General features: G+C 41.0%; 1 protein-coding gene across 2 annotated transcripts in view; it reads right to left on the minus strand.

Moving 5' to 3' along the window:
* Positions 1 to 456: 456 nt before the first annotated feature.
* Positions 457 to 25339, minus strand: part of ppp3cca (protein phosphatase 3, catalytic subunit, gamma isozyme, a) — a 46493-nt gene continuing 21610 nt past the window's right edge. The window contains exons 5-14 of one of the 2 annotated variants that reach the window (XM_080044554.1): positions 18838 to 18983; positions 18426 to 18565; positions 16588 to 16665; positions 16403 to 16497; positions 16182 to 16307; positions 15248 to 15325; positions 6750 to 6834; positions 5536 to 5633; positions 2914 to 2940; positions 457 to 825 (exon numbers count right to left, since the gene is read on the minus strand). In XM_080044554.1, coding sequence (XP_079900680.1) covers positions 686 to 825; positions 2914 to 2940; positions 5536 to 5633; positions 6750 to 6834; positions 15248 to 15325; positions 16182 to 16307; positions 16403 to 16497; positions 16588 to 16665; positions 18426 to 18565; positions 18838 to 18983 — 1013 coding nt within the window. In that variant the 3' untranslated portion in view covers positions 457 to 685. The remainder of the gene's footprint in view (positions 826 to 2913; positions 2941 to 5535; positions 5634 to 6749; positions 6835 to 15247; positions 15326 to 16181; positions 16308 to 16402; positions 16498 to 16587; positions 16666 to 18425; positions 18566 to 18837; positions 18984 to 25339) is intronic. The other variant, XM_080044555.1, reaches the window with a different exon arrangement.

Consider the following 25339-nt stretch of genomic DNA (forward strand, 5'->3'; position numbering starts at 1 on the left):
TCCCCCCTCTTAATACACATTATTTATCTTCAATTGACACAAGAAAACACTGCACTTTATTTACAACCTCAAGTGCCTAAAATGTCTCCACAAGGACCTCGCAAGATCCAAATGAGGCTGTCGAGGCTACAGTATTTGTACTTAACTTTACTTCCCTTACCAAACACATGAAGAACATTAAAAATAAAAAATAAAAAATAAACTTAAAGTGACTCTAAAACTCCCAGATATTAAAGGGCTTTATCTATCTGTATCAACTCAAATTAATAAAATCCTCTTCTTTTTATATATATATATATATATATATATATATATATATATATATATATATATATATATATATATATATATATATATATATATATATATATATATATATATATATATATATATATATATATATATATATATATATATATATATATATATAAATAACTTTGACATGTATACCTTAGGACTTCAGTGTACAGTATACACATTTGAACTGTAAAATGTCTTCATTCATTAATTCATTTGCTATTACACAATATATCTAATACATTTCATCTTGAATAAATAAGATTGGATTTTTTGCCCCAGATGACACATCATTTGTTTGTCTCCTTTCAGAGAGAGAGAGAGACTGGGGGCTATGAGTCATTGGGTAAGGGTTTTGTGAGAATGGGAGAGTTTGCGTTGGTTATGCCTATCCGTCAGTTCCGTTCTTGTTTGTGGTACCGTCTGGCGCCATGCCGTCTTTGCGTGGCGGCATCCTCTCGTTGATCCGGTCCAGGGCGTGCGCCTCCTCAAAGTTACGGATCTTCCTGGGAGAGAAGCCTTGAATGGCTGAAGGGCGACACACCAGAGAGAACAGGATCACAAACTGAGAACATATTTTTCACTCCAAATCTTTATGGTAAACTACTGTATTCTCTCTACATCAGTCTCAATCAAACTCGATTCCTTGGTGGAATTTCATTTGATGAGCACAAAACACAGTTCTATCAGCCTAGCACAGTAGAGTACGGCTGACCGGTAATACAACACACATGCACGGCTAAACAACGACTCCTAGTGTTCAAACACCATTGGCACAAGCTACGACAGTGAAACACCTCACACTTTTAGATGACTTACGGTAACAGCGAAGGAGACCAGACAGAAAACGTGAGCAAAACGGAAAGCAAAACTTGTAAGGGGACTGTTAAGACACACTCTTCAATCTTTTAAGCTATCAAAGTTAAACACTCTGAGGTGAAGGATTTATCTATAGCCAAATGCCTTGTTTCCACTGAGCAGTACAGTTCGGTTTGGTACAGAACGGTAACCCTAGATCTGGCTTGCGGTTTCCACTGCAGACAGTTACCTTACTTTGAAGGTGGGGTAAATAAATGAAATTAAGATAACCGAACAATAAACAAAGCTGCCAGCCGACATTTTTCCAAAAAACACAAGATTCTTCACTCTCGACAAAGTGACACACACAGAAGTTTATTTCTCACACGGAAATAATGATTCTGTCAACCAATCAATGGCCTGCAGGGTCTATCTCCACCCCTTTGTAACGGCTTGGTACCCTAACAAAAGGGGGACAAAAATAGGTACGCCAGGGTACGCTTATTTTTGTACCCTTTTCAACTTTTAACAGTGGAAACGCAAACAAGTGGGTACCTTGCCGTACCGTACCGTATCGAACGGTACGACTCAGAGAACGAGGCTATAGAAACTAGGTCCTCTCAAGGTTACTCTTGCACAACCAGATATATGTGACATAAGTCAGTGATTCCCAACCAACCTGTACATGGAAAGAATGTTTGGAGCTCAACTTGTGGAAATTATGATTTGATCAAAAGTAATTGTTAAACAGTGAAAAAATAAAATAATAATAACAGTTGAAATAACTGGGTAAAAGTACTTGACAATACATCAGAAGGCTTCTCAAAAATAAATGGTAACAGTTGAAGATAAAGGTAAAGTTGCGAACAATTCAATTGGATGAAAAATATATTGTTACAATATCCGCTTTTAAATAAATGTAACAAATGTTGGGCTTAAAGGAGCTAAACATAGGGGTGAAAGGGAAAACATCACACACAAAATGTTGGGAACCACTGTTTTAAATATGCTGTGTAAAGAACCCACTGGCTCCTTGCTCTTTTTCTATGAGGTCTGTTGGTTTGTTCTGTTATCTTGTAAATTGGATATATTTGACAGAAATAAGTGATTCTTATTCTCATGATTGAGGTATGTTGACTATTAAACAGGAGGGGGCATACAGACAGTATAGCAACAGCCAAATGGTGTAACAGGATTAGCTTCTGAAAATATACCCGGGCAGGCAGGGATCTCCCTGGTCTTATCCGGGCCAGGTCTTAGGCAGGCTTTTCTCTGTGTGGGGAGCCACACTTGGCAAGAAAAAGCTCAGTGAACTCAGCCGGGAAAGCTCCTGTCAACATGGGATAAGCAAGGTCCCTGAACCTGGTACACAAAACTGGTACCTGCTTCAACTAAGGCTGGGGGAAACAATAGTGTTTTAAAATGACCCCTGTAAATCCCTCTCACTATGTCATTTGGGGAGTTGGTTAGACACCCAACTTTAATATCATATATTGATTTTTACTATTTTAGATCAGGTTTCATGGATGCTTTTAAATCCATTTCATCAAATTGTTACACCTACAAATTGTTTTTTGTTTTGTAAAAAGTGCTCGCAAACTATTTTTACACTGATGGCACCAGTGAGGTCCAACAGACACTGATAATGCAAGAGCAACCTGCAAGACAGTTCCATTCATGAATACAATGAACAGAGATGTTAAAACAATGGGGGACTCTAAAATAACATAAGACCAAGTGACAACGGTAGAAATCTTATAGGTTGAACAACACACATAAAACAGAGACATGAGGCTTGAGCCACACAGCCATGCGTACCTTGTGCTTTAGCTGCCTCAACCGTAGCTATGTTAAATGGAAAAAAGGTGAGTCATCAAAGACAGGCAGAAACAGCAAAATACATCAGTAATATCTAACTGTATAAACAGATGGGCAGAGCATTGGCCAACACACACACATAGTCATTAAGGAGGCAAAATACACACACAGCAGCTGGAAAAACATCATCATAACAAATGTGTTAGTTAGTGGCTGAGGTTAGAGAGAGGAGGCCTGCAAGAGCTTTAAGATGGTGGTGTTGTTGTTGTTAAAGGGTCATGAGGACTTAGGTGTGCAGCGCGGAAGGGGGATTTGGCTGAGTGCTAAGGGCCTGGTTTACTAACATCCCAAATAAAGAGAGCTACATTGCATGTTCATTCTAATAGACTGCACCGTTGGTTGGTGGGCGTTTTACGGGTGATCAACTGAGAGAAACTGGGAAAATTACAACATATGCAAACGCGGTAGAGGCAGTACTTCTGCATTACTGGGGTGTTTGGATGGAGAGCAGAGTGACCGCAAGCTACACAATGGCATTGCTGCATTGGCAATATGTCTGGATTATTTTTGCTTCTGTTTATCCAAACATGTTAACAACCATTCTCTCTGTCTTCTTTCATGTCTACTCCTCACCACAATAACTGCAGCCGTCTGTGCACAACACTGTGCCGATAGCACCCAGCCCGTCAAACATATTAAATATGGACGTATCACAACGACCGCAATTATTAGGCTTTGGAAATCACAATGCGTTTGCTGAATTAACCTATTTGCATTTATTCCTAGCAATATTTTGCGCACTCAGAGAAACGCTTGATATTGCATATTGATGAAGGCAAATGTAAATCTCAACGCATGATATTTTGCATGCAATCCTCAGTGCGCACGGTTAGTAGATCATCTTTCAAGTTTTTTTGCGGGAGAAATTCAAGTTTTCACACATTGTTACACATGCAAACCTTTAGTAAATCAGGGCCTAAGAGTCTAAGGCACACACTCATTTAGTCACACACATGTACATGAGGCATCAGTCCAAAAATAAGAAAGAAAAAGATAGTCATTAGTGAGTAGGAATCAGAAATACTAATAGCGATCATGATTTATGTATCTATGGCTTTAAAAATGATGTTTGGCATTTTGGATCTGTTCTTCATCATCATCATCATCATCATCATCATCATCATCATCATCATCATCAGCATAATCTAATTCACTCTCTAAATGAAGACAATCCTCCCAGTGCATGACATATACTTCTTCTGACTAAATGCTTACACACTCAAGATAAATGAGAGCTGTAGACAGCAGAGGCAGTTGCTGACTTGTGGCCACAGCAGTTTTTTTCCTCTTCGCATTGCATTGCACTAGAAGGTGTTCTGTTACAGGTGACTCTTGGGGATCGCCAGCAAGCTTGTGTCAAATCTTTTACGTCCCGAGAAAGGGGTTCATTCACAGACTAAGAATACATTTAAAAAAGTACACATCGACTTGGCCTCCCCTTTGTTAAAACGGAGCCATCAGATCTGAGAGCTGCTGTGGCTGGGTCGGGGGAGCAGACATGGACAATGGCATTCTCTGAAAGGTCACCGACATGTGGCGTCGCCTTCGATCGTTCTGAAACCTCTGTGAGCTTCCAGCCAGGCAAAGCGTGACTCCCAGTGTGTCCTCTGGCCGGCCAGGACCTTTACATCAGAGGGTCAGTCCACACACACAGGTGACAGGCTGACTTCCCCGACCAATCAGGAGTCTAGACAGTGCTTTCTGTGGTGGGCATGCTGTCACTGATCTAGAGCCCTTTCAAATTGGACTTAAATGGACATCAGCAAAAGACAGCATTAGCTCCACTGTTACCAATGGAGACAACTGAGGCTTCCCTCTAAAAGTCAGTGATTTGAATCATCAGACGTTGACGAATACGCTTTAAGTCGAGCAGTATTCTTTTATTTTATTTGGTCAGTAAATAAAACAGGATAAAAGCAAAAGGCTAATGATATCGCCATAGAGCTGTTTCACCCGTTAACACAAATACAGGCAAAACTGAGTGTAACAGCTCTGTATTCAATTATTGTGTTAAGTGTTCAAATCACTTTCATGGTATGTCCGGACTACTAGAGCTGACTCATCAACTTAAGCCACATCTCCCAGAATGCCTCTTTGCAACCCAGAGAGAAAGGAGTACTCCGTACTGTACTTGTGTGGGTGTAAAGATCAACATTGTGTCCTGTACAAAGTAGGTTCAGTTTACACAACTGATGGCAGGTAGTTGAATTTGACATCAGTGCTGATAGGTCCACACAGACAGAAGCTGTTTTGCATCAGCTACTATTATAATACTGCCAGTGGATAAACTGCAATCTTTTTGGACTTGGAACTGCCCCTGTTTACCATTGAACATTGGAAAGAATTATTGAGTCAAGGAGGCCTATAAAGACAGTTCCAATCTTAATGCAGACTCCCGCTACATATAGTATACAGCATAAGATCATTTATCACCTCCTGCCATGAAGAAAACAATAAAAGCTTTGCTCACAGAACATGCTCTTAAAGGGCATATGTGGTGCTAAATGGCAGCTGGCAAAGGCAAAAAGCACAGTGTTACTGAGAATATAAAAACACACTTACCCGTCTGTAGGGTGTCCTTTCCCCCTGACAACACTCCCACAGGAAGAGTTCCAGTCGGGGTCAGGCCTTTGAGTGTTAACACATTCTCGCTTTCCTCCCTAGTCCACAAACAGAAGACACGCAAGCGCACACACACGCAAGCACACACACACACACACACACACACACACACACACACACACACACACACACACACACACACACACACACACACACACACACACACACACACACACACACACACACACACACACACACACACACACACACACACACACACACACACACACACACACACACATTACATTTCAGCGAGCGAGGAGGCAGTGTGTACACCTGTTGGCTACAAGGCTATTCTGTAACCTAGAGGTCAGAAGTTACATCAGCACTGGACATTTAACCTGCCCACTCACTGTCTGGACAGAGTGATAGACAGTGCGCTCTAAATGCCTCCAGCACAAACTACTGACATGTGTCCCTGTGTTCTGTAAGTGGGTCAGTGACAACCTCAGTCAATTATAGCAGCTAAAGCCATATTTCTAAAGATCGATTACAAAGTGCTGAGACAAGGCCTTCGTTAACAAACAGCTGTCATGTGTTAGTCATCTTTTTCCTCTCCTAAACTGGGAAAAACTGACACTAGACTTCGGCACAGCTTTCAAGATGTTTTTCAAAATATGTACACATGGCATTACATTCATCCTGCACAGAAAAACGTTCATCTTTATTGTACACCAAAAAAAAATAAGGTCAAAGTGAAACCTGGTATGAATGAATTGAAAGCACATCTGGCCAAGAGATATGTGGATTTTCAGTTTTTTTGTATTTTCACTGTTTGGGAAAATTGTAGTCACTGACCCATGGTTATGAACGGCATGCTGTTCCACATACAGCCACCTGCAGCAGTGTTAGTAACCAACAGCAGCTAGCTACAGCATTAATCTGGAATAATGTCTAATATCATTATACAGTCTAGGTGCATTGTGACTCATCTGGTGCCAGCTCATTAAATCCTTGCGGGGCCACATTGTGTTATCAAACAACACTTCCTAGCTCCCCGGTGACCTGCCATTTCATTTGGTTCATCTTGACCTCCCCACTCATTGTGTTACATATATACATGCACAGAAACCTTTCCCCCTGTCACAGTGTTAACATGAGAAAGGGAAGGGACTACATCAAAAAGGAAGAGCGTTAAGGAAAAGGCTTCGGACCTGAGGACGGAGAAGACTCGGGCCATTTTCCCCACAGCGCGAATCTTGTTCCGGATGACCTCCTTACGCATCGCCGAGGTTCCACCTGGAACAAGAGCAGAATGGAAGGCTGAGACACAGTATAGACACCACCTTATTTTATTTATTTCACTATTATATTACACTAATATATCAGTGATTCTTGAGAACCGGGACAAAAGGCCGTCTTCCATACGTAACTGCTGTTATGTTTAAAACTATATAAAATATTTAAAATTGTAGATGTTATTAGGGATTAAGAATAGAATGTCTGGAGCACAATTATCCCCTTAAATTTTATTTTATCATTATAATGTCAAATATATGACACTTGTTATCTTCTCACAACGTCAAAAACAGTGTAACCTCAGAGAAGGTTTCAATCTTTCATATGCAATTAAACCTATTAAAGATGTATTTTAATTATTAAAAAGAGCTTTTTTCATCAAAAGCAACACTAAATAATCTCTCATATCAATAAAAACAGTTTTTCTACAACACATTCATGTTTTATAAGGATTCTAAGTGGTGGGACCACTTTACTGTAAGTCAACACCGTCAGACATTTCATTATGTAAAATGTAATAAAATCAGGCGAAGTAAGGGGCAGCTGTCACGTTGAAGGACGTGACAGCTGCCTCTCTCAGCAAATCAGGCTGAAGATTAGCCTGATTTGCTGAGAGAGGTTTTTCTCAAATTGTGGCAGTGGGGTAAAGTGAGGCAAATGCTGTGGGGTAAAGTGAGACAATGTCTGTGCCCTCTTTTAATTAATCCGTTATATTTGAGGTAGCAAGGAGACTAGTTTGAATAAGACAAAAGACAATGTGGGCTGGAGGTGGGGGTTGATGGTTGAAGGGGTGTCAGCAAGGGCATGGTTTGGCACGTATGTATGTGGGGGACAGGAGAGTAACCTTAATCATCAATAGACTGTAAGTAATATGTCTTTATTCAATGAATGAACCCAATAAAACAAATGCAGAAAAATATCAATCAAAGACTCAAAAGATGGAAAATGACAGCTGGGTCTAGTCCTGTGTTCTGAGTCCCAGGCTGTTCTAGCTGGTTCTGATTGTTCTTTGCTCTGACCCCCAGACACTAGCTGGCTCTAAGGGTCCTGTGTTCTGACCCCCAGACTGTGTTTTAATCTAACTGGTTCTATCTTTCATTTGAATGATAATTATTGAATATGAATTATATGGGGTATTTGATCAGAGTTACTTTCAAGTGTTTAGAAACAGTTTTTCTTAATTGACCAAACCCCATGATTCTATTACTAGTCCAACATTAGTTTTGGAATATTTGGTTTTCAATCTAGCTGTCAGGATTCTAACTGTTACAACATGTGTTGTTATGGTAGTTTCAGAGTGGAAAAAGTAAGTGGATCAGTTTACCCCCTTGATTTCTCTGGTCTGTCTCTGACAACTTTTTTTTAAAACAATCATATTTTCACTGCCCTTTGTCATGAATACATTCTGCCAATGCCCTTGTGGTGGCGGATTTTGCATATGATGTATGTCTGGACTCAAATGTTAGAATGCTTATTAATGAAATAGGAAACATTTGCTACAGGCCTGTATAAAACATACATTGACTGTTTTAGTGTAAACTGACTAACTGAAATGTAGTTTCAACCATCCCCCTCAATCTCCCGAGTGGAGCCAGCCTGACTATACATTTGAAAGGTGACAATGATCCTGCAGACAGCCTCCTGCTGTTCTGGGGCAGCCTGCCCCACCCACGATTATAATATGAATGTATATCTCAAAACCTGTCTGCCTCCCAACCTGCCTTCCCCTCCTTCCCCCCACCCAGCCTTACCTGTCTACCCGCCTCCTACCATGTCCTTAAATAGTCCATGATTTTGAGTGAACATTGTCACTTCTTGTAACATACTTACGTGTGTTGGAACCGGTGACCTCTCCGCGGAGAATTCTTGCTATTCTTGATTGAAAATAAACCTGATGCTATACACTATATCACCGTTTGCTTGACTTTTCTTACCACAGTAATTGGCGAGTTAATTCCAGGAAGGAGAACACCGGCAGAGGGTCCACGGGACCGGACAACAGCAAGCCCTTCCATTTCGGGACAGAGGGGACCTCTGTTGGCCGTCCCGTGGGGAAACTCTGTCATCTCCTCCGAATCGGTATGTGAGAATATGTTTTGTTTTAAAGCAACAACAATTGGGTTAAAGGATTACTTCTAAGGACATCTCTGTAGGAATTTTTACACTACAGTCGGAGCGAAACTCTCCCGTTTAAATTTACTTGGAAGTGAGCATGAACTTTAATTAACCATTAATGTAATAAAGCTAGAACGCCAAAGTGAACAGCCACGAGTTAGCTTCGGCCCGGGTGCTGTGTGACTGTTAATGCATCTGAATGGCCTTCCGCCAAGCACGGGACTGGAATTGACGAATTAGTCTTATTTGTTCAAGTTGAACTGAGCAGGTTGAGAGGAAGGTTTTAGGTAGTTTAGTAATTGGTAATGTTACTTGTTCGGTTGACGGACCGGGACAAGCAGCTGGACAGTGCTTTCATTTGTACTAATTTTCTTTTCTCCGGCAGGTTTTAACTCCTTTAAAACTTTTCCCTTCTTGTGAACATAGCATAAGGGCAGAGTTGGCCCTCTATTTTGGTTGTTTTGTTGACAGTGGAGAGTTCTGTGTTTTACAAAAAAAAAAAAAAAAAAAGAGAGAGAGAGAGAGAGAGATTTTAGTTTTCTTGGAAAGCCTGAATTATTAAACAGGTCCTTCTGGGAGATTAAACTAGAATTGTTAACCCTTTTACAGACCAAGATATTTGTGTTGGTGGGGCTTGTTTTCGATCAAATAGCAAGAATTTTGAAATTTCATAAGTGTTTTATTGTTTGTCTTTGTTTTTTTGTATTGTCTTGTTGTTCTTTCATTCTGTTTTGCTTTGAGTTAACTAGACACGGTGCCACACGAGGAAAAGGTAAGTGTTAACTTGCGTTGTGTTTTATTTAAGATTAACTGTCTCTCCCAGTGTTTGATTTTCCAGGACGCATTAAACGATGCCAGGTGCCCCGGTTTGCTCCGGGGGATAGCGGAGGTTATGCCCGCAGCCCTATGCTAGTGGCCACGGGGCCGCCGGAGGCTTAGTGGCCGTTTTGGTCCATTCAACGGTTTATTGCATGATTTTTGGGCACTGGCTGCGTGTCTGTCCAGTCTGGACGCATTGCGTTTTCACCGCGTTTCCTTCTTCCTCCTAAATCCACCATGGCTAAACTCAACACCACTAAAGCATGGTCTCAGGCAACTGCAAACTCCCATTTCAGTTTTTGTACACAATATATAGCCTATCATGTCGTACCCATTTGCTTTTAGCATTCAGGCCTGTAACCTTAGGATATTGAGGCATCATATGTCTTTTAGCTACCATTTAATTCCCTGTTCAGATGGCCTTGCCATTAACTTTGTCTAAAGCTAGCTGCCTATCTGTTTTAAATTCCTTTTTGAGTTTGGAGTTGTCCTGTTGAAGGGAACATTGTGCAAAGTCATTTTCTGTGGCTGACCTAGCCACACGCAAAAACAGGAGCCGGCCTTCGGGGCTGGTTGACGTGTTTTCACTTGATTTTGCTAGTGTGTGATTTCTTTCAGAGGCTTTTCCTGTGGGCTCTTTTGGCTCCATGTTCATTTCCGCTGCTCTCTCCAGCAGAGGAGCAGCGTCAAACACTCTTCCAGTTGGTAAGCGACGATTCCCTAGGTCACTGTTGTGAATGTCTGCTCTTCTATCTAGCCTAGCTTATGGATATGCCTCAGTCGAATGTAGGCTTTCAGGTTCGCTATTTTACCAATTTACTTTTAAACACTTTTGGGACAACCAAGGTGCCCATTTTTACCTTCTGCTTAGAGTATTTCTCTTGTTATTATTCGTCTGCTATGGCCCACTTCCAAGGTGTGGTATCCTCCCTGTGTTTTGCTTAGTTCAACCATCTCATCATTTGCATCTTCCTTTTGTCTAATCCTCCGTCCTGACCATGGCCTTTTGTCTTGTGTTCACCATGTGTAAATTGCTGGAATTGACTGTGTTTTCCCTCTGCCTGTTTTCCCCCAATGAAACTTGTCTGATTTTAAGCATAACTTCCCATCTCTAAAATAATTTGTTCTGTCTGTTTTTCAGTCTCCCTTCAGCACGACAGGGACACTGCCACCTAAGTTGACTCTGTTAACAAATGCCTTTGTCTACACCTCCTGTGTTTACATGAATCCTCTGTAGCAAAAAAGGGCTACTCTCATTTTTGCAGTCATGGCTGGACTAGCCTGTCTCCATGTACTTGTCACTTTTGCCTTGTTTCTAGCATTAATCTTGTTTACTACATGCCTCCTTTTAGAAAGAGGACTAGCCCATCTGTTTTTAGAAAATACTTGTCCTGGTTCAAGCCAAACTCCCTCATTTACATCTCTTTAAACCACAGATAAACATGCACAGCCACTCTTAAAGAAGCTGTATTGTTTTCTTGATTGCTCATTTCTTTTAGATCCCCCTTTTGTAGGCCCAGCCAACATGCCCATTTTACTTCTCAATAGCACAGAAACCCATGTTTTTACATTTATGTAAGTATCTCCCCCTTGTTTCACTATAGCCTTGCACCACTGTCGCTGTGACAATCACTTTTGCTGATAGCCCACTCACCGTTTTGATCGGCCATCAATGCCTTTAAAACATGCAATGCTAAACAGTTTTCACCTTTCAGACATTTATTTTCCGTTATAAATGAAACGTTTTTGGCTGCTTGCACTAACTTTTCCTCCTGCAGTTTTGCTATTCCATTCTTTCTCCTTTGAACCCTCGTGTTCATGCAACTTGGCAATTTGTTAGGCTCTACATTTAGGTTGGTTTAGCCTGTTTGACTGTGGGCTGTTTTATCTTTGCAACACAGAGTAGGAGAGATGTTGTATAGTGCTCTGTGGTTCTGTCCCAGAGCAAGCGATAGAGATTGCCCTTGCCCACTGATAGCCCACTTACTGTATAGACAATTCCTTCATAGTTTTTACTACAGTGCTTTCAATTGTACTAATTTTTCTTTTTCTCCAGCAGGTTTTAACTCCTTTGAAACTTTTCCTTTCTTGTGGGAAAAGCATAAGGACAGAGTTGGCCCTCTTCTTTGGTTGTTTTTGTTGCCAGTGGAGTGTTCTGTGTTCTTGAAAAAAAAAAAAAAAAAAAAGAGAGAGATTTTAGGTTTCTTTGTTGCAGGATTTTGTGATTTGTGTTGTGTGTTTTGCCTGCATATTGCTTCACAGCACATGTAAGACAGTGAGAGGGTTGTTGTTGTTGTTGTTGTTGTTGTTGTTATAGTTTGGTTGAGTTTGAGGTGTTTTATGTGTCAGAGCACAAAGTTCTGATCTCTGGTTTTGCCAAAAAGCAGTCAGTTGGCTTGTTTTTCTCTCTCTGTGTTTTGTGTGGAATCTCTGGCGTCTGTCTGACCATTAGCCAAATTGGTCACCTTGCTGCCGGCATTTTTGAATGCTTGATTTTTTGTATGTTTGTGTTTTTGTTGTTGTTTGGATTAACTCTGTACACTTGGGTGTGTATTTCAGTTTTTCTGTTGCGCGCAGCGATCGTTTAAGCTTTGCTTAAACTTGTTCCAGCATTTTCTTTATGCTTGACTTTTGATTTTGTTTGGATTAACTCTGTGCACTTGGGTGTGCATTTCAGTTGATTTATTGCGTGCAGCGATCGTTTAAGTTTTACTTAAACTTGTTTCTTGTTTTGCTACTAACTTCATCTTTGCTTCCCGACTCTTGTAGGTGCTGATTATTTCCCTGGAAATATGCTCATCTCATGCTATTCCCATACCTGTTTTCTTTTATGTTTCTTTGTACTGTTTCTCGCATTCTGTGGTTTTCCTAAAACCTAACACAACTCATTTTAACACAACTAACTTTGCAATTTGTTTTGTTTTATTTGCTGCACATTATCAACATTTTGCTGCAAACTTGTTGATGTTTCACCACAGTTTACATTGTTGGCCTTGCAGGTCCAATCGGTAAGTTTAGTATGGTTACGTTTTGCTTGATGACTGCATCCAAAAGGTAAGATCACTTTGTTTATTTGACAAGTCAACATTGTTGTTATTTATGGCTTTGACTTTCTGCTATAAGTGTTATCTTCTTTCCCTTTTAAGCTGATTTAGTGGGCTTTTCTCAATTTGCCATGTTGATACCTCATGTCGCTGTCTCTTTGATTATATTTGAACAATATCCTTCTCTCCTCTATGCGTCACAGTGTATGCAGCAGTGTTTCCCCCTGTCCTGTCCTGTTCTGGAAAAGCCTACACTGTCCCATCCAAACCTGGAGCTTTAGGGGTTGACTCTGCTTCACGGCATCCGGCCTCAGAGCAAGGCCAAGTTGACTTCACGGTGATTTCTGCATCCATCACACACATATTAGTGACAACCCTTTTGATGCTATTTTTCCTACCCTAAGTAGTTGCAGGGCGCATTTGTGATACCTTTACAAACTGTTTCTTTTGGCTGCCATTGCGGCTATGACTGCCATTAAACAAAAGAAACTTGAGTTTCCCACAAACAACTTTTCTAAGCACGCCTGCTGTCAACTGTCCCTGTCACGGTCACTCCCCTGTCTTCTCTTTCTGCTCTCCACAGACTGGTGAAAGGATGCACTACCACGACCAGCCACCACCCGGGGATCGGTTTGTGGTCATGGCTCCCAGACGGAGGTTCTGACAAGCAAGCGAGGGACAGGACCCTTTCAACTCCTCCTCTCCTCCATGACGGCCGTGAAGGTTGCAGAAACGGACCACCTGGATCCATGCCAGTCACAGCGAACGGATCGAGAGGCACCTACAGGACTACAGCCCACCAGCTTGGACCAGATGACATCAGCTGGACCAGCACCAGCCACGACGAAGAAGAGGACGGCCAAACCACCTCGCTCCATGGAGAGCCAGACGACGCCCTACCGCGCTTTGGGCTTTAGTCTTGATGTGTCTGGCCTGCGTCCCCCCCCCCCCCCCCCCCGATGTGAAACACCGCTTTCCTATTGTCTGTCTACAGGACCCTCATCGCCGTCGAGGGTGCACAGTGTGCGCCCTCCATGCTTTCAGACCTGATGGAAAATGTCTGCCTTTCTGCTACCCTTGGGGCTCTTTGAACTTTACAGGCATTCTAGGACTATTTTGCCTTATCGTTTTTGGTTTCAGCTTTTCATTGTTTCTTTGGCCTTAAACTTTTGTTTTGTTTTTTTTGTTTCTTTGGTTTAATGTTTTTCCTCTTTGGAATTCGATTTGAGGTTTTTTCACATTAAACTCGCTTCTTGATATTTTGGCCTTCTCCTTTGATTATTGGCCTGTCCTGGGTTTATATTTTTTCCTTACGAGGTTTTTATCATTCCCTGTTATTCCTTTTGCCTTACCTTTTGACTGTTTTGGGGTTTAATTTTTTTTTCTCCCCTAGTGTATATTTTGCCTTACTGTGGTTTGCTATCTTTTATGTTATCATAATATGATAAAAAGAGAGAAGTGTGGTGGCGGATTTTGCATATGATGTATGTCTGGACTCAAATGTTAGAATGCTTATTAATGAAATAGGAAACATTTGCTACAGGCCTGTATAAAACATACATTGACTGTTTTAGTGTAAACTGACTAACTGAAATGTAGTTTCAACCATCCCCCTCAATCTCCCGAGTGGAGCCAGCCTGACTATACATTTGAAAGGTGACAATGATCCTGCAGACAGCCTCCTGCTGTTCTGGGGCAGCCTGCCCCACCCACGATTATAATATGAATGTATATCTCAAAACCTGTCTGCCTCCCAACCTGCCTTCCCCTCCTTCCCCCCACCCAGCCTTACCTGTCTACCCGCCTCCTACCATGTCCTTAAATAGTCCATGATTTTGAGTGAACATTGTCACTTCTTGTAACATACTTACGTGTGTTGGAACCGGTGACCTCTCCGCGGAGAATTCTTGCTATTCTTGATTGAAAATAAACCTGATGCTATACACTATATCACCGTTTGCTTGACTTTTCTTACCACACCCTTTTCTAGGAAACATCCTGAATTAATGGGAAATGTGTAAATTTGACTGATAAATAATTTTTGTTCCCTTAGAGGGGAGTAAATGAAAAAAGTGTCTCACATTACCCCGTTCTCCCCTATATGTTGAATACATACATGTAATTTAATTTGCCGAAACATAGGGTTTGTATTTTTTCAACATTGCACCCTGTTTTGTCCCACTTCTCAAGAATCACTGATATACTTTATCAACATTAATATGGGTCCCTGGTGTGACTAAAGACTCCCAAGGTATGAGGGAAAACATTTTTTTTCTCAATCTCCACTTTTTCTCAAAACCTGTGTTCAGATTTAGGTGCCCACGGCTGCTGCATGTTTTACCAAGAATACAGACTAAAACACAGGCATTAATAATACAAGATGGATTCATGCAACTGTCTGAATGATACCATTAAACTGCTTCTTTCAACCTTACCTTCATATTGGTCGTCTCCCTCTGACATGAGCTCGTCGTCGGAGCAAATGTTCAGTACATTCACCAGCATCTCTGTCACTGTGGGGGAGAGGAGACACTTTAGAGCTAAACACTACTTCCCATGTATGACGCATGTGGGTTTTTAACCTGAAAAACTAAAAAAATCACTTAATAACTAAATAAATTCCAATGTTTGTGAATAGGTGGAATCTGATTATCAGTGATCTAGCGTCGAGACCCACTTTTAGCCTCAGACATGAAGTCGCGACCCAAATTTCTGAAAAGTTTTAAACGTCCAAATATATTTTGGCAAAAAAAAAGTTTAAACATGAAAAAAAAAAAAAAATAATAATAATAATAATATATATATATATATATATATATATATATATATATATATATATATATATATATATATATATATATATATATATATATATATATATATATATATACACTAGTGAGTTTACACGGGGCTACCACCCACTGCAAGGTTTCAATGTTTTATTTTATTTTATTTTATTTTATTATTATTATTATTATTATTTTTGCCCACATAAATCCACCACCAACTTAAAATGGCCCACAACCTACTTTTAGGTCGTGACTCACCAGTTGAAAAACACTGGTCTTAACGGATGAATTTGTGTTATATACACTATGTTTGAATGTCCTTCCTGGATAGAAAAGTCTTATTTGCCAAAGCTCCACAGGCGGCTATACGACCTAGAACATGGAGGACCCCTCTAGCTGGAAATTACCCCCAAATGACAAAGGCAAAAAACATGCTGTAACAAATAACTAATGATTTGCTGGAGCTCTCGGCTTTAAAAAAAAAAGGTGTTTGGCAGACAAGAGTTTGGGTTTCAAGACCAACACAATAAAACAAGTCTTTTTTTGGGGTCTTTCCATCCACATCTCCAACAAAACATACCTTTCTCTCCAACAAAAGGCAAAGACCATGTGAAAACATCCATAAAGTTGGGCAACCAGTACGGGTGGGGGGAGCAGTTGAACTGTCGGATGTTCATCACATTGTTCTCGTATTTTAAAACAGCGGCTAGGGGGTGGACAGAGGGAGAGAGTTCAGGAGAGAATCAAGGACTGAAGCTTGGTAAAGACAAGAAAAACACAACTACAATGAGAGAGAGATACCTTTGTTGTTGTAGACGTCTAGATAATTCGGAGCTGAAAATATTGTGATTAATGAGGGGAAGCCTGTGGTCTGGCTCTTTCTGTACATCCGATACCTGTCAGGGTACAACAAACAAAATTAATCACATTTGATTCATATAGGAACACACAGTAAACTAATCAAAAAAAACTGGAGCCCTACTTACCCAGCATCCTGTGCTTCGTGGGCTCTTATTACTGACAGCAGGTTATTATTTACCAAAAAGTCACAGACTGCTGAGTAACTGCAGAGAGAGAGAGAGAGAGAGAGAGAGAGAGAGAGAGAAAGAGAAAGAGAAAGAGAGAGAGAGAGAGCTGTTAAACCACTGAGTGGAGGTCAAAGCTTATTACAAACTCAAACCATTAAAAGAACAGTATGAGCCCACTTAAAGCTTCACCCACTGCTGTATGCCTATGAAAGTCCTTTATTATTCATTTTCAGCATGGTTTGGCCTTCTGGCCTGTTGAGCTCCAGAGCCAGGGCTGTGGGTTTTACAGGCTGTGCTGTGGCCTCTTCAGACGCTGGGCAGTGGGCACTGCAACCACAGCAGACGGAAGAAGGCAAGAGAGCCAGCCAACTGAGCTGGACGAGGGAGGGCCTCGGGTTTTAACTACTTCCCCCACTTTAAATGACCCCTTAATCCATTAGGAATACTCAAGAACAATGAGTGGGCAATACACATTTATGAGAGAAACATCATTTTGACATTTACCACTCAGTCGATTTCAGACCAGAGCAGGATTGAACTGAACCAGCTATTCCTAAATCCATTGTTAAGTCTGTCTGTAATGTCCAACCTCCATTCCAAATAGTCTTGGAACTTTTCAACTTTTAACTGGAGCCTATATGTTTTAGTTTCTGGCCAACACTACATTTTGCAAGATTACATTGAACTAATCACGATGAAATTCGCCAAATACTAATTTCTACTGAACAGCACTTAAACACATCACAATGTAACTCAATACAACTTCTGTTCCTAACAAAATCACTGCATGTCATTTATTTGTAAAGTATTTTAAGCTGCATTCTTGTATTGAAGACGAAATACACAATGAGGCAGCAGTTGTATTATTTTGGGGACCAACTGGTTTGCGTTAAGAGATATTTTCTTTCTAAGGATCTCTTCTGAGAAGAGGCTGTCCCGTGACACGTAGCTAGTATGAGCGCTTCGTCTAAATAGCTTTGGCTCTTTATTTGACTAGTTAGGCCTCCATCATTTAAAGGGGTTCTGACATCACTTTTATAGCTTCTTCAAACACAAGCATTGGTGCTGCTGCTGCTGCTGCTGCTGGACACAGACACACACTCTGAAGGCATTTACTACAAACATGCACAACACATTACACAGCAGATGTATTCATGACAGTAAATAAAGGAACACTGTCGTTATTTTTAATGACCCCGGGATATGGTATTACAATATAACCGCCCGGCCCTAGCACCAGGCCCTAAATCAAAGTCTCAAGGCTTACACACAGCTGTTGCAAGTAACTCCAGGAAATATGATAAGGTCCATCTAAACCTGACCCAAAGGGGAACTCGTGAGGTCTTTCACTAAAGGGTTAGGGTTAAGTATATGCTATTGGGCTGTGTGCCATACATTCTGAACTCTTTTTCATTGAACATATTCTGATCTAGATGTTTGCAACTGTAAAATATATTTTGTAAAAGTAACATTTAATGTGTTTTGGACAAGCTGTTGTCATCTGTTAACCTGCTTTGAGAGGGCTGTTCGAAAAGTGCCTCAATAAGCCGTTTGACCTACAAAGAAAGAAGCTACATCCTCTGACAGATGCAGCTAATCTCCTTTTTTGTTATCATTTGTCATTATGTTTGAATTTGTTTGAGACTGGTTTACACAATTTGATGACTTCATAATAAAGTTGTTGTGTTTATATCCGTTTGGAGATGGTGCTATTAGTCATTGTTTTGTAAACCGGACCTTCTTGCTACACTTAAGTGAACCTGGAGCAGAAGGGATGCTTCTATATAATATAATACCTGAAAAAGTAGGAGCATCCTCTGACAGAGTTATGGTTGAAGTGTTCGGTGGTCTTTTCACTGCCGTAGTCCTCACCGGGGTCGGCCCAAATCAGGTCACACATTGGCCCGAATGCTGGAGGCTCTTTAAACCTGTCCAACTGTTGAGCACAAACACACATAGACAAACACAACAGAGAGTATGGTTTAGAGTGACTTCTTACATGCAGGACACTGCTGGGGGAAAAAAGGGAAATGGACTGCAGTCATTTCAATATCACTTAAAGTGCATTTCATTTTAGAAACAATAAATTAAAAACATTTAAAATAAATAAAATCAAGCATTGTGGAATTTGTACATTATCGGTTTTGGGACAGAATTATGCAACTACATTTTTTTATTTTACCACAAATTCATGGGTTGATCACTCACTTTCCTTATGTCGTCTAGGCAGTTGATTTCTGGTGAAAGTCCGCCGTGTACACATAGGAACTGTTGGTTGAGCAGGGCGGCGAGGGGCAGGCAGTCAAAGGCCTCCATACAGGCGTCATACACCCGTTCAGAGTATTTTATTTTACCTGCGGCAAACACAAGGGGACAAAGTAAAAAAATAGTTAACTGTTGGAGCTCATCCCACATAAGAATAACCTGTAATTTAGAGAAGAAAAAAGAACAAATAGCCATATATGGCAGAAAGAAAACGTGTGTTGTATCTATACTAGTGATATGAAGGTTTTCTTAGATATGTTGTGACGTTGTAGGACAGTTCATCTGCCGACAGCAGGACTGATGATTGTTTCCAGGCACTTTCTACTCTCTCATTTTGAACAACAGTGCAGGTCAGATTAGGGAGGAAGTTGACTCCTTATAGGGCATGAGCAGACAGAACACAGTGAGGACAGTACAAAGGAAGCGCTAAAGATTGAACAAGACCATGCCTGGTGCGTAGCAAGCGTGTGTTGCTTTCAGGTCACAGTTATTTGTACTTAAAATGTGTTAACTTACAGAAACTTTGAGTATAGTTGTTGACTAATAAACAAACAAACAGATAGAAATGAGGGAAGTTAGCAGTCCTAATTTTAACGGTTAAGGAGCATTACATAAAAATTATTCTGACACATTCTTAAACACATGTACAGAAAGCCAAAACCCAGTTTATTTACTGAATTTGAGATGTAATGCAATGTTGCAGTTAGAGTCACTTGGGATGTACTGATTTACTGTTTCATAAGGCCTAGGCAGCCATTCACCCGTACTGAGAATTGCAAGTTGAATAACACCCTTTCAGTGCGATATTGTAATGGTTGTGAAGGTTGTTGAATTGTGCAATAACACTGACTACAATGTGGCTGTTGCAAGCAGTTATTCACCGTTAAGGTGTGAGATGTGTTGTGACAGAAGGTTACTGACTTATTATTTTATTATTCAATATTCCTTAACCATTAATATCAGGACTAGTAAATGATCTCATTGATGTCTGTTTGTAAATAAATAAATAAAAATTAATGATTCAGTCAATGCAACTTTCATAAGGCTATCAATAATATATATATTTGTTGACACTTTACCATTATCTACCCCATTACATTAGCTTCTATATAAATCAGTAGTGACAGTGTTTGTTTTAGGTCTTGTGGTGCGAAACCAGCAAAGCTAAAAAATTAAAATTAAAAAATTAAAAAAAGGATTAAACAACATCCTATGTGCACAATCCACTTTCACAACAATCACACCGTTTCATTGACGTTATGCTAAGCGCAGAACATCTCAAGCAGCTCGCAATCTCATACAAGCGTGATACTACCTGAAGGTTGAAAGGAGTTTTGGCCATAAATCTACATCCACTCTAGTCAACACCTTTACTACGATAAGTGAAACTCACTTAGTAAGTGAATTTCCCACAAATAGGCTCTACTTGGGGCGGCCTGCCCAGGTTGATAAAACCCGTAGTCCATTATTTGAAAAATTATAATTTAAAAAAAATTAAATCAAAAGGTATTAGAATAGTCAGTAAGAGTTATCATGGTGCAGCCATATGTGCGGCCCTTGCTACAGGTGTGTTTGTTTTTAATATGCGTTAAAGTGCCTCAAGTGTACAGTTGGATCAAAGTAAAGACATTAACGCCACTGCAATGTCTCGCTACTTCATTCCTCTGCAAAGTTGATCGGGCAGCTAAGGCTAGTTAGCTTAGCCAAGCCAAAACAATGACACTTGGTTAGACAGACCAGCTCACTCCCAACTACAGTTTGGGCCAAGAAGCTGATGGATAACAGAACTCCCGTGAGTGATGTACCCTTAATTTGTCAAATCAAAAATCTGTCAAAAAAGGTCAGCGTGCGTCACGGACAGCCTCTCTGATAAATAGAATAGGGGAAAAAAGCAGGGTACATAGTGATGTGTTATAGTGCTGATGATTAAAATGACAATTTGGCTCAGATAGCCTAGCTCATCGTGATTAGTTCAATGTGATCTCATAAAAAGTAGTGTTAAGCGAGAAACTCAAACAGAATTGGCTGCTACTAAAGTGATAAATAGAAAACGCAATTACACAAATGTTATACCGTGTACCGGGGTATCATTTGAGGACGATTCAGCGGTAGAAAAAATTGGATACCAACCAACCGTATAGCCCGGTCTGACCACCACAAGTAAATTCTCAACCTGGGGGAAACACTGCTTACACTTCTCTGTTGCTGCCTCACAATAATCGTATTTAACAAAATCTATGCAAATATCTAAATGGGATAGCATCAGTGATGCCGGTAACGCATCGGACCTCTTTTTTCAGTAACGAGTAATCTAACGCGTTACCATCTCCAAACCAGTAATCAGATTAAAGTTACTCATCAAAGTCACTGTGCGTTACTTTTTCTGTCAGTTTCCTTAGTGAAACATTTTACATAACTGCACAAATGACTGCGATTGCGATTTAATGTAAATAAATGTGCACGCATGTGTCTCTAAACGCTCCAAATGCTCCAACCGCTCCTCTCGTCTTTTTGGTAGCGCCCCTCGTCTCTGACACAGTGTGTGTGTGCCTGTGTGTGTGTCTGTGTCTGTGTGTGTGTGTGTGTGTGTGTGTGTGTGTGTGTGTGCAGCAGCATTACGGCCGAGTCTAAGCTAAGTCTAAGCTGAACTGTGGCGCAAAACAAACGTTTTCCCCCCCATGAAATATAGCGTCTGCTATGGGGATATTTAGGATTCGGGTACGGTGACGAATGAAGAGATAGAAGTGTTTAACACTTGGAAATTTATAGTCACGTGGCGACCGGTGGCCGCGCACACACCCAATCTATCAACACATGAGACATCGCAAAAAAAGTCAAATTAATGCATGAGAGTGAAGGGCCAATCACGTTAAGTTTAAAGGCACTGCTACTGTCTTTGCACTTTGGAGGAATGCATTTATTTTCATGGGGGGGAAAACTTTTTTTTTTAATTCATTTTTTTAAACCATAATTTTTATTATTTTGAAAACAGTATGCCTAAAAGCTACAAGCTTTATTGTATATTTTCAATGATTCTTAATATGTGCATGTTTTAAATTGAGATATATGGGTTTCAAAACCTGTAAAGTAACGTTTAAAGTAACTTGTAATCTAACTTAGTTACTTTTAACATCAAGTAATCAGTAAAGTAACTAAGTTACCATCTGACTCTGTGTGTGTGTAACTGTCTGCTCCGCATGCTCCGGCAGTACATCGCTGGGTTCAAAAGGGTTCATCCGGGCTTCCGGTTTAGTAAATAGTAATCAGTAATAAGATTACTTTTTCAAAGTAACTGTGGCAACACTGGATAGCATATTGCTGAAAGGAGTCAGTTGGACAGTGTTAAGACTAAACTATTTCAAAGGGCAGAATAGCAGAAAAGGTTCATCACATACAATGAGTGTCTTATCTCTTCCCACTTCATGTGAGATTGCTGCGGGAAGAAAGCGAAGGTGAAATAGCCGATGGGGGAAGCCCTAGAAACTCAAAAAAGGACTTCTGTGCATGAATGATCAATCTTTCAAAAAGGAAATCATAATGCATTTAAGAAAGATTTTTGTTTTGTAAGTACAACACCTCTCCCCCACAACCACCACTGAAATCTGGTACACTGTGCAATGATAGAGTGTGTGTGTGTGTGTGTGTGTGTGTGTGTGTGTGTGTGTGTGTGTGTGTGTGTGTGTGTGTGTGTGTGTGCAGCTGAGGTGGCAAGTGGGTGGAAGAGAGCACACGCATGCGTTCGTTGCTAGCGGGGCTGTATGAGTGAAATCTCTTTTGCAGCTGGCACAGGTTGTCTTTACCGTCTGCCAAAGTGTCTTTGTTTGCGAGTGTGCATACTAATGCCCTCACACCTGCTCTACAAAGACAGATTCACACCCTCAACCATCAGACTGAACTCTGTGACCCTGTTTCCACCTGGCATTAATATGTGGTTTTTAGGATCCGATCGCGCTAACTACAGGTGGAAACACGCTCAATGCGCATTGAATGCGCATTGAGATTATCCACATTCGGAGGTGGTTTGAGACCACATATCCACATACCCATTAACAGTGGAAACACGTATGCGTATCTCATACACATTAGGCCCCGCCCACTCAACTGCGGCGAGTGACTGGGCGGAAAGGCGTACTCATTCACGCGACAATTCACGTCATAAAAGCGCACCGTTGCAGGTAAATAATAAAGTCTATCCCTGCATTCCAATAGTAGTTGCACTTCCCCTTGTTCATTTACCCTCAGCCCTTGGCATGACGTAACAGCATACGTTGCACGGAGGGAACTTGGAGAGCGGAGGGAGACTGGGCGGGGGAGGAGCGGAGGATTTAAATGGAACCCACTTGCCCACTTGCCCTTGTAGTCGCAATGGACCGTCAGTTACATAGGTAAATCTGAATGCAAATAATACAGAATTATAACATTCTGCTAAGGTAGCCTATGTTGCAGAAAGCCATTTCCATAGCATAACAAACATTGAATTTCGACACGGTAACTCAGATTATCAAGATATTGTTACTTACACATGTAAATAGTTTGCTCCGACATATTTTCTTATTTATACTTTCAACCAAAAACATTTGTTTTAAATAGTCCTCTAATTAGCAGCCATCGGTGTTATAGCAGCAATGTGTAAACTGCAACACATTCACTGGATTGTTCGTATGGAAATAGGATAGCCTAATTGAGGCGTTTTGGAATATATTTATATATATATATTTTTCCTGCGGGTGGCCGCGATGTCCCTAAAAGCATACAGTCTACCGGAAAATAAAAGGAGAAGAAGAAGAAGACGAACTGCAATGCACTGTGGGTGATATCCACCTCGGAGTGACCATCCATGTTGACTTGATCACTCAGCCCTCCGAGGGTCTATCTCACGAAGTTCACTTCAGTTTCCAGACTATTGGAACGACACTTAAGATGGCAGCGGGGATTCCCCCGAGGGCAAGTGCCTAGGGCAAGTGAACGAGGGCCTGTTGAACGGGTATTGGAACGTACCCCCAGTGTGGAACAACTGTGGTCAAGCCAGCGGTCTCTTGTTTTTGCATGGTCAAACCAGCCGCTTCTTTATTTATTCCCCCCGTGTTGTTGTGAGCACAGAGACGGCTCGGTGCAACTGATAGAGACAGTGAGCGAACAGCTCTGGCTGCGGCAGCTTCGTGACATCGTAGCAGTGGGACACAGTGTAGCCAACTGATTCATTTAATGACGAGGAAAAACACCACACAATAAACAGTGCCGCGCTCACATTTTCGCCAAAACACACTGACTCTCTTCACTCTAGCCGAGGTGACTACACAAGGCGGAAATGATTCTTTCGACCAACTGTGGTCAAGCCAGCGGTCTCTCGTTTTTGCTCGGTCAAACCAGCCGCTTTTTTATTTATTCCCCCCGTGTTGTTGTGAGCGTGTATTTAGCCTACTACTATCTATGGCGTAAACACACAGAGACGGCTCGGTGCACCTCATAATAGAGACAGTGAGCGAACAGTGCTGGCTGCGGCAGCTACGCAGTGGGACACAGTGTAACCAAGTGATTAATTTATTGACGAGGAAAACACCACACAATAAACAGTGCTGTGCTCACATTTTCACCAAAACACAAGACTCTTGCCGAGGTGACCATAGACATTATAAAGGGATTTATAATGTCTATGGTCGTGGATGGTCAACACTTCTTCTTCTTCTTCTTTTATTTCCGGCAGACTAGGCAAGGGCGGGGCACTGCTGCCCCCGCCGATTAAAAACAACAGTAGCCTATAAGCGGAAATGATGTACGAGCTGATTTCCATACAGCGCGGGGAATTCGAATCCGGATCGCAAACGCGCATAGAAGACGCATTGTTAAGGCCAGGTGTGAACAAGCATATTACATTTACATATAACGATCGGATTCCTCAGAACCACATATTAATGCCAGGTGGAAACAGGGTCTCTGTGTGTAACTGTCTGCTCCGCATGCTCCGGCAGTACATCGCTGGGTTCAAAAGGGTTCATCCGGGCTTCCGGTTTGCACGCACGCACGCACGCACACGCACACACACACACACACACACACCAATCAAGTTGTATTAAGGAATGCAAAATCTGACCAGAAATGATTGAATTTAATGTCATTCACATATGGGATGAAAACACACATTTATCCATTGAATAAATGCCCTTCTATATATTTGCTCAAAGACATAGCAAAGAGACAGCCAAATTGATTTATGGTTTGGTAGGCCTATGCTTCAGTTAGATTTGAATCTATTTTCAGTATTAACACCATCGTTTGGATTTTCCATGAATAAAAAAACAAATGATAAAGGAATATATCCACTTTCTGTCATTTATCTTTCCGTTCCTACAACAATAATATACAGAGAAAATTATAATTACATTTTTCAGGCATATTTCAAATGGTAGAATTAATCGTTTGACAGCCCTAGTTTTTTTTAACCCAA

The sequence above is a fragment of the Ammodytes marinus genome, assembly GCF_949987685.1.
Source record: "Ammodytes marinus genome assembly, chromosome: 2".
Lineage (NCBI taxonomy): Eukaryota > Metazoa > Chordata > Actinopteri > Uranoscopiformes > Ammodytidae > Ammodytes > Ammodytes marinus.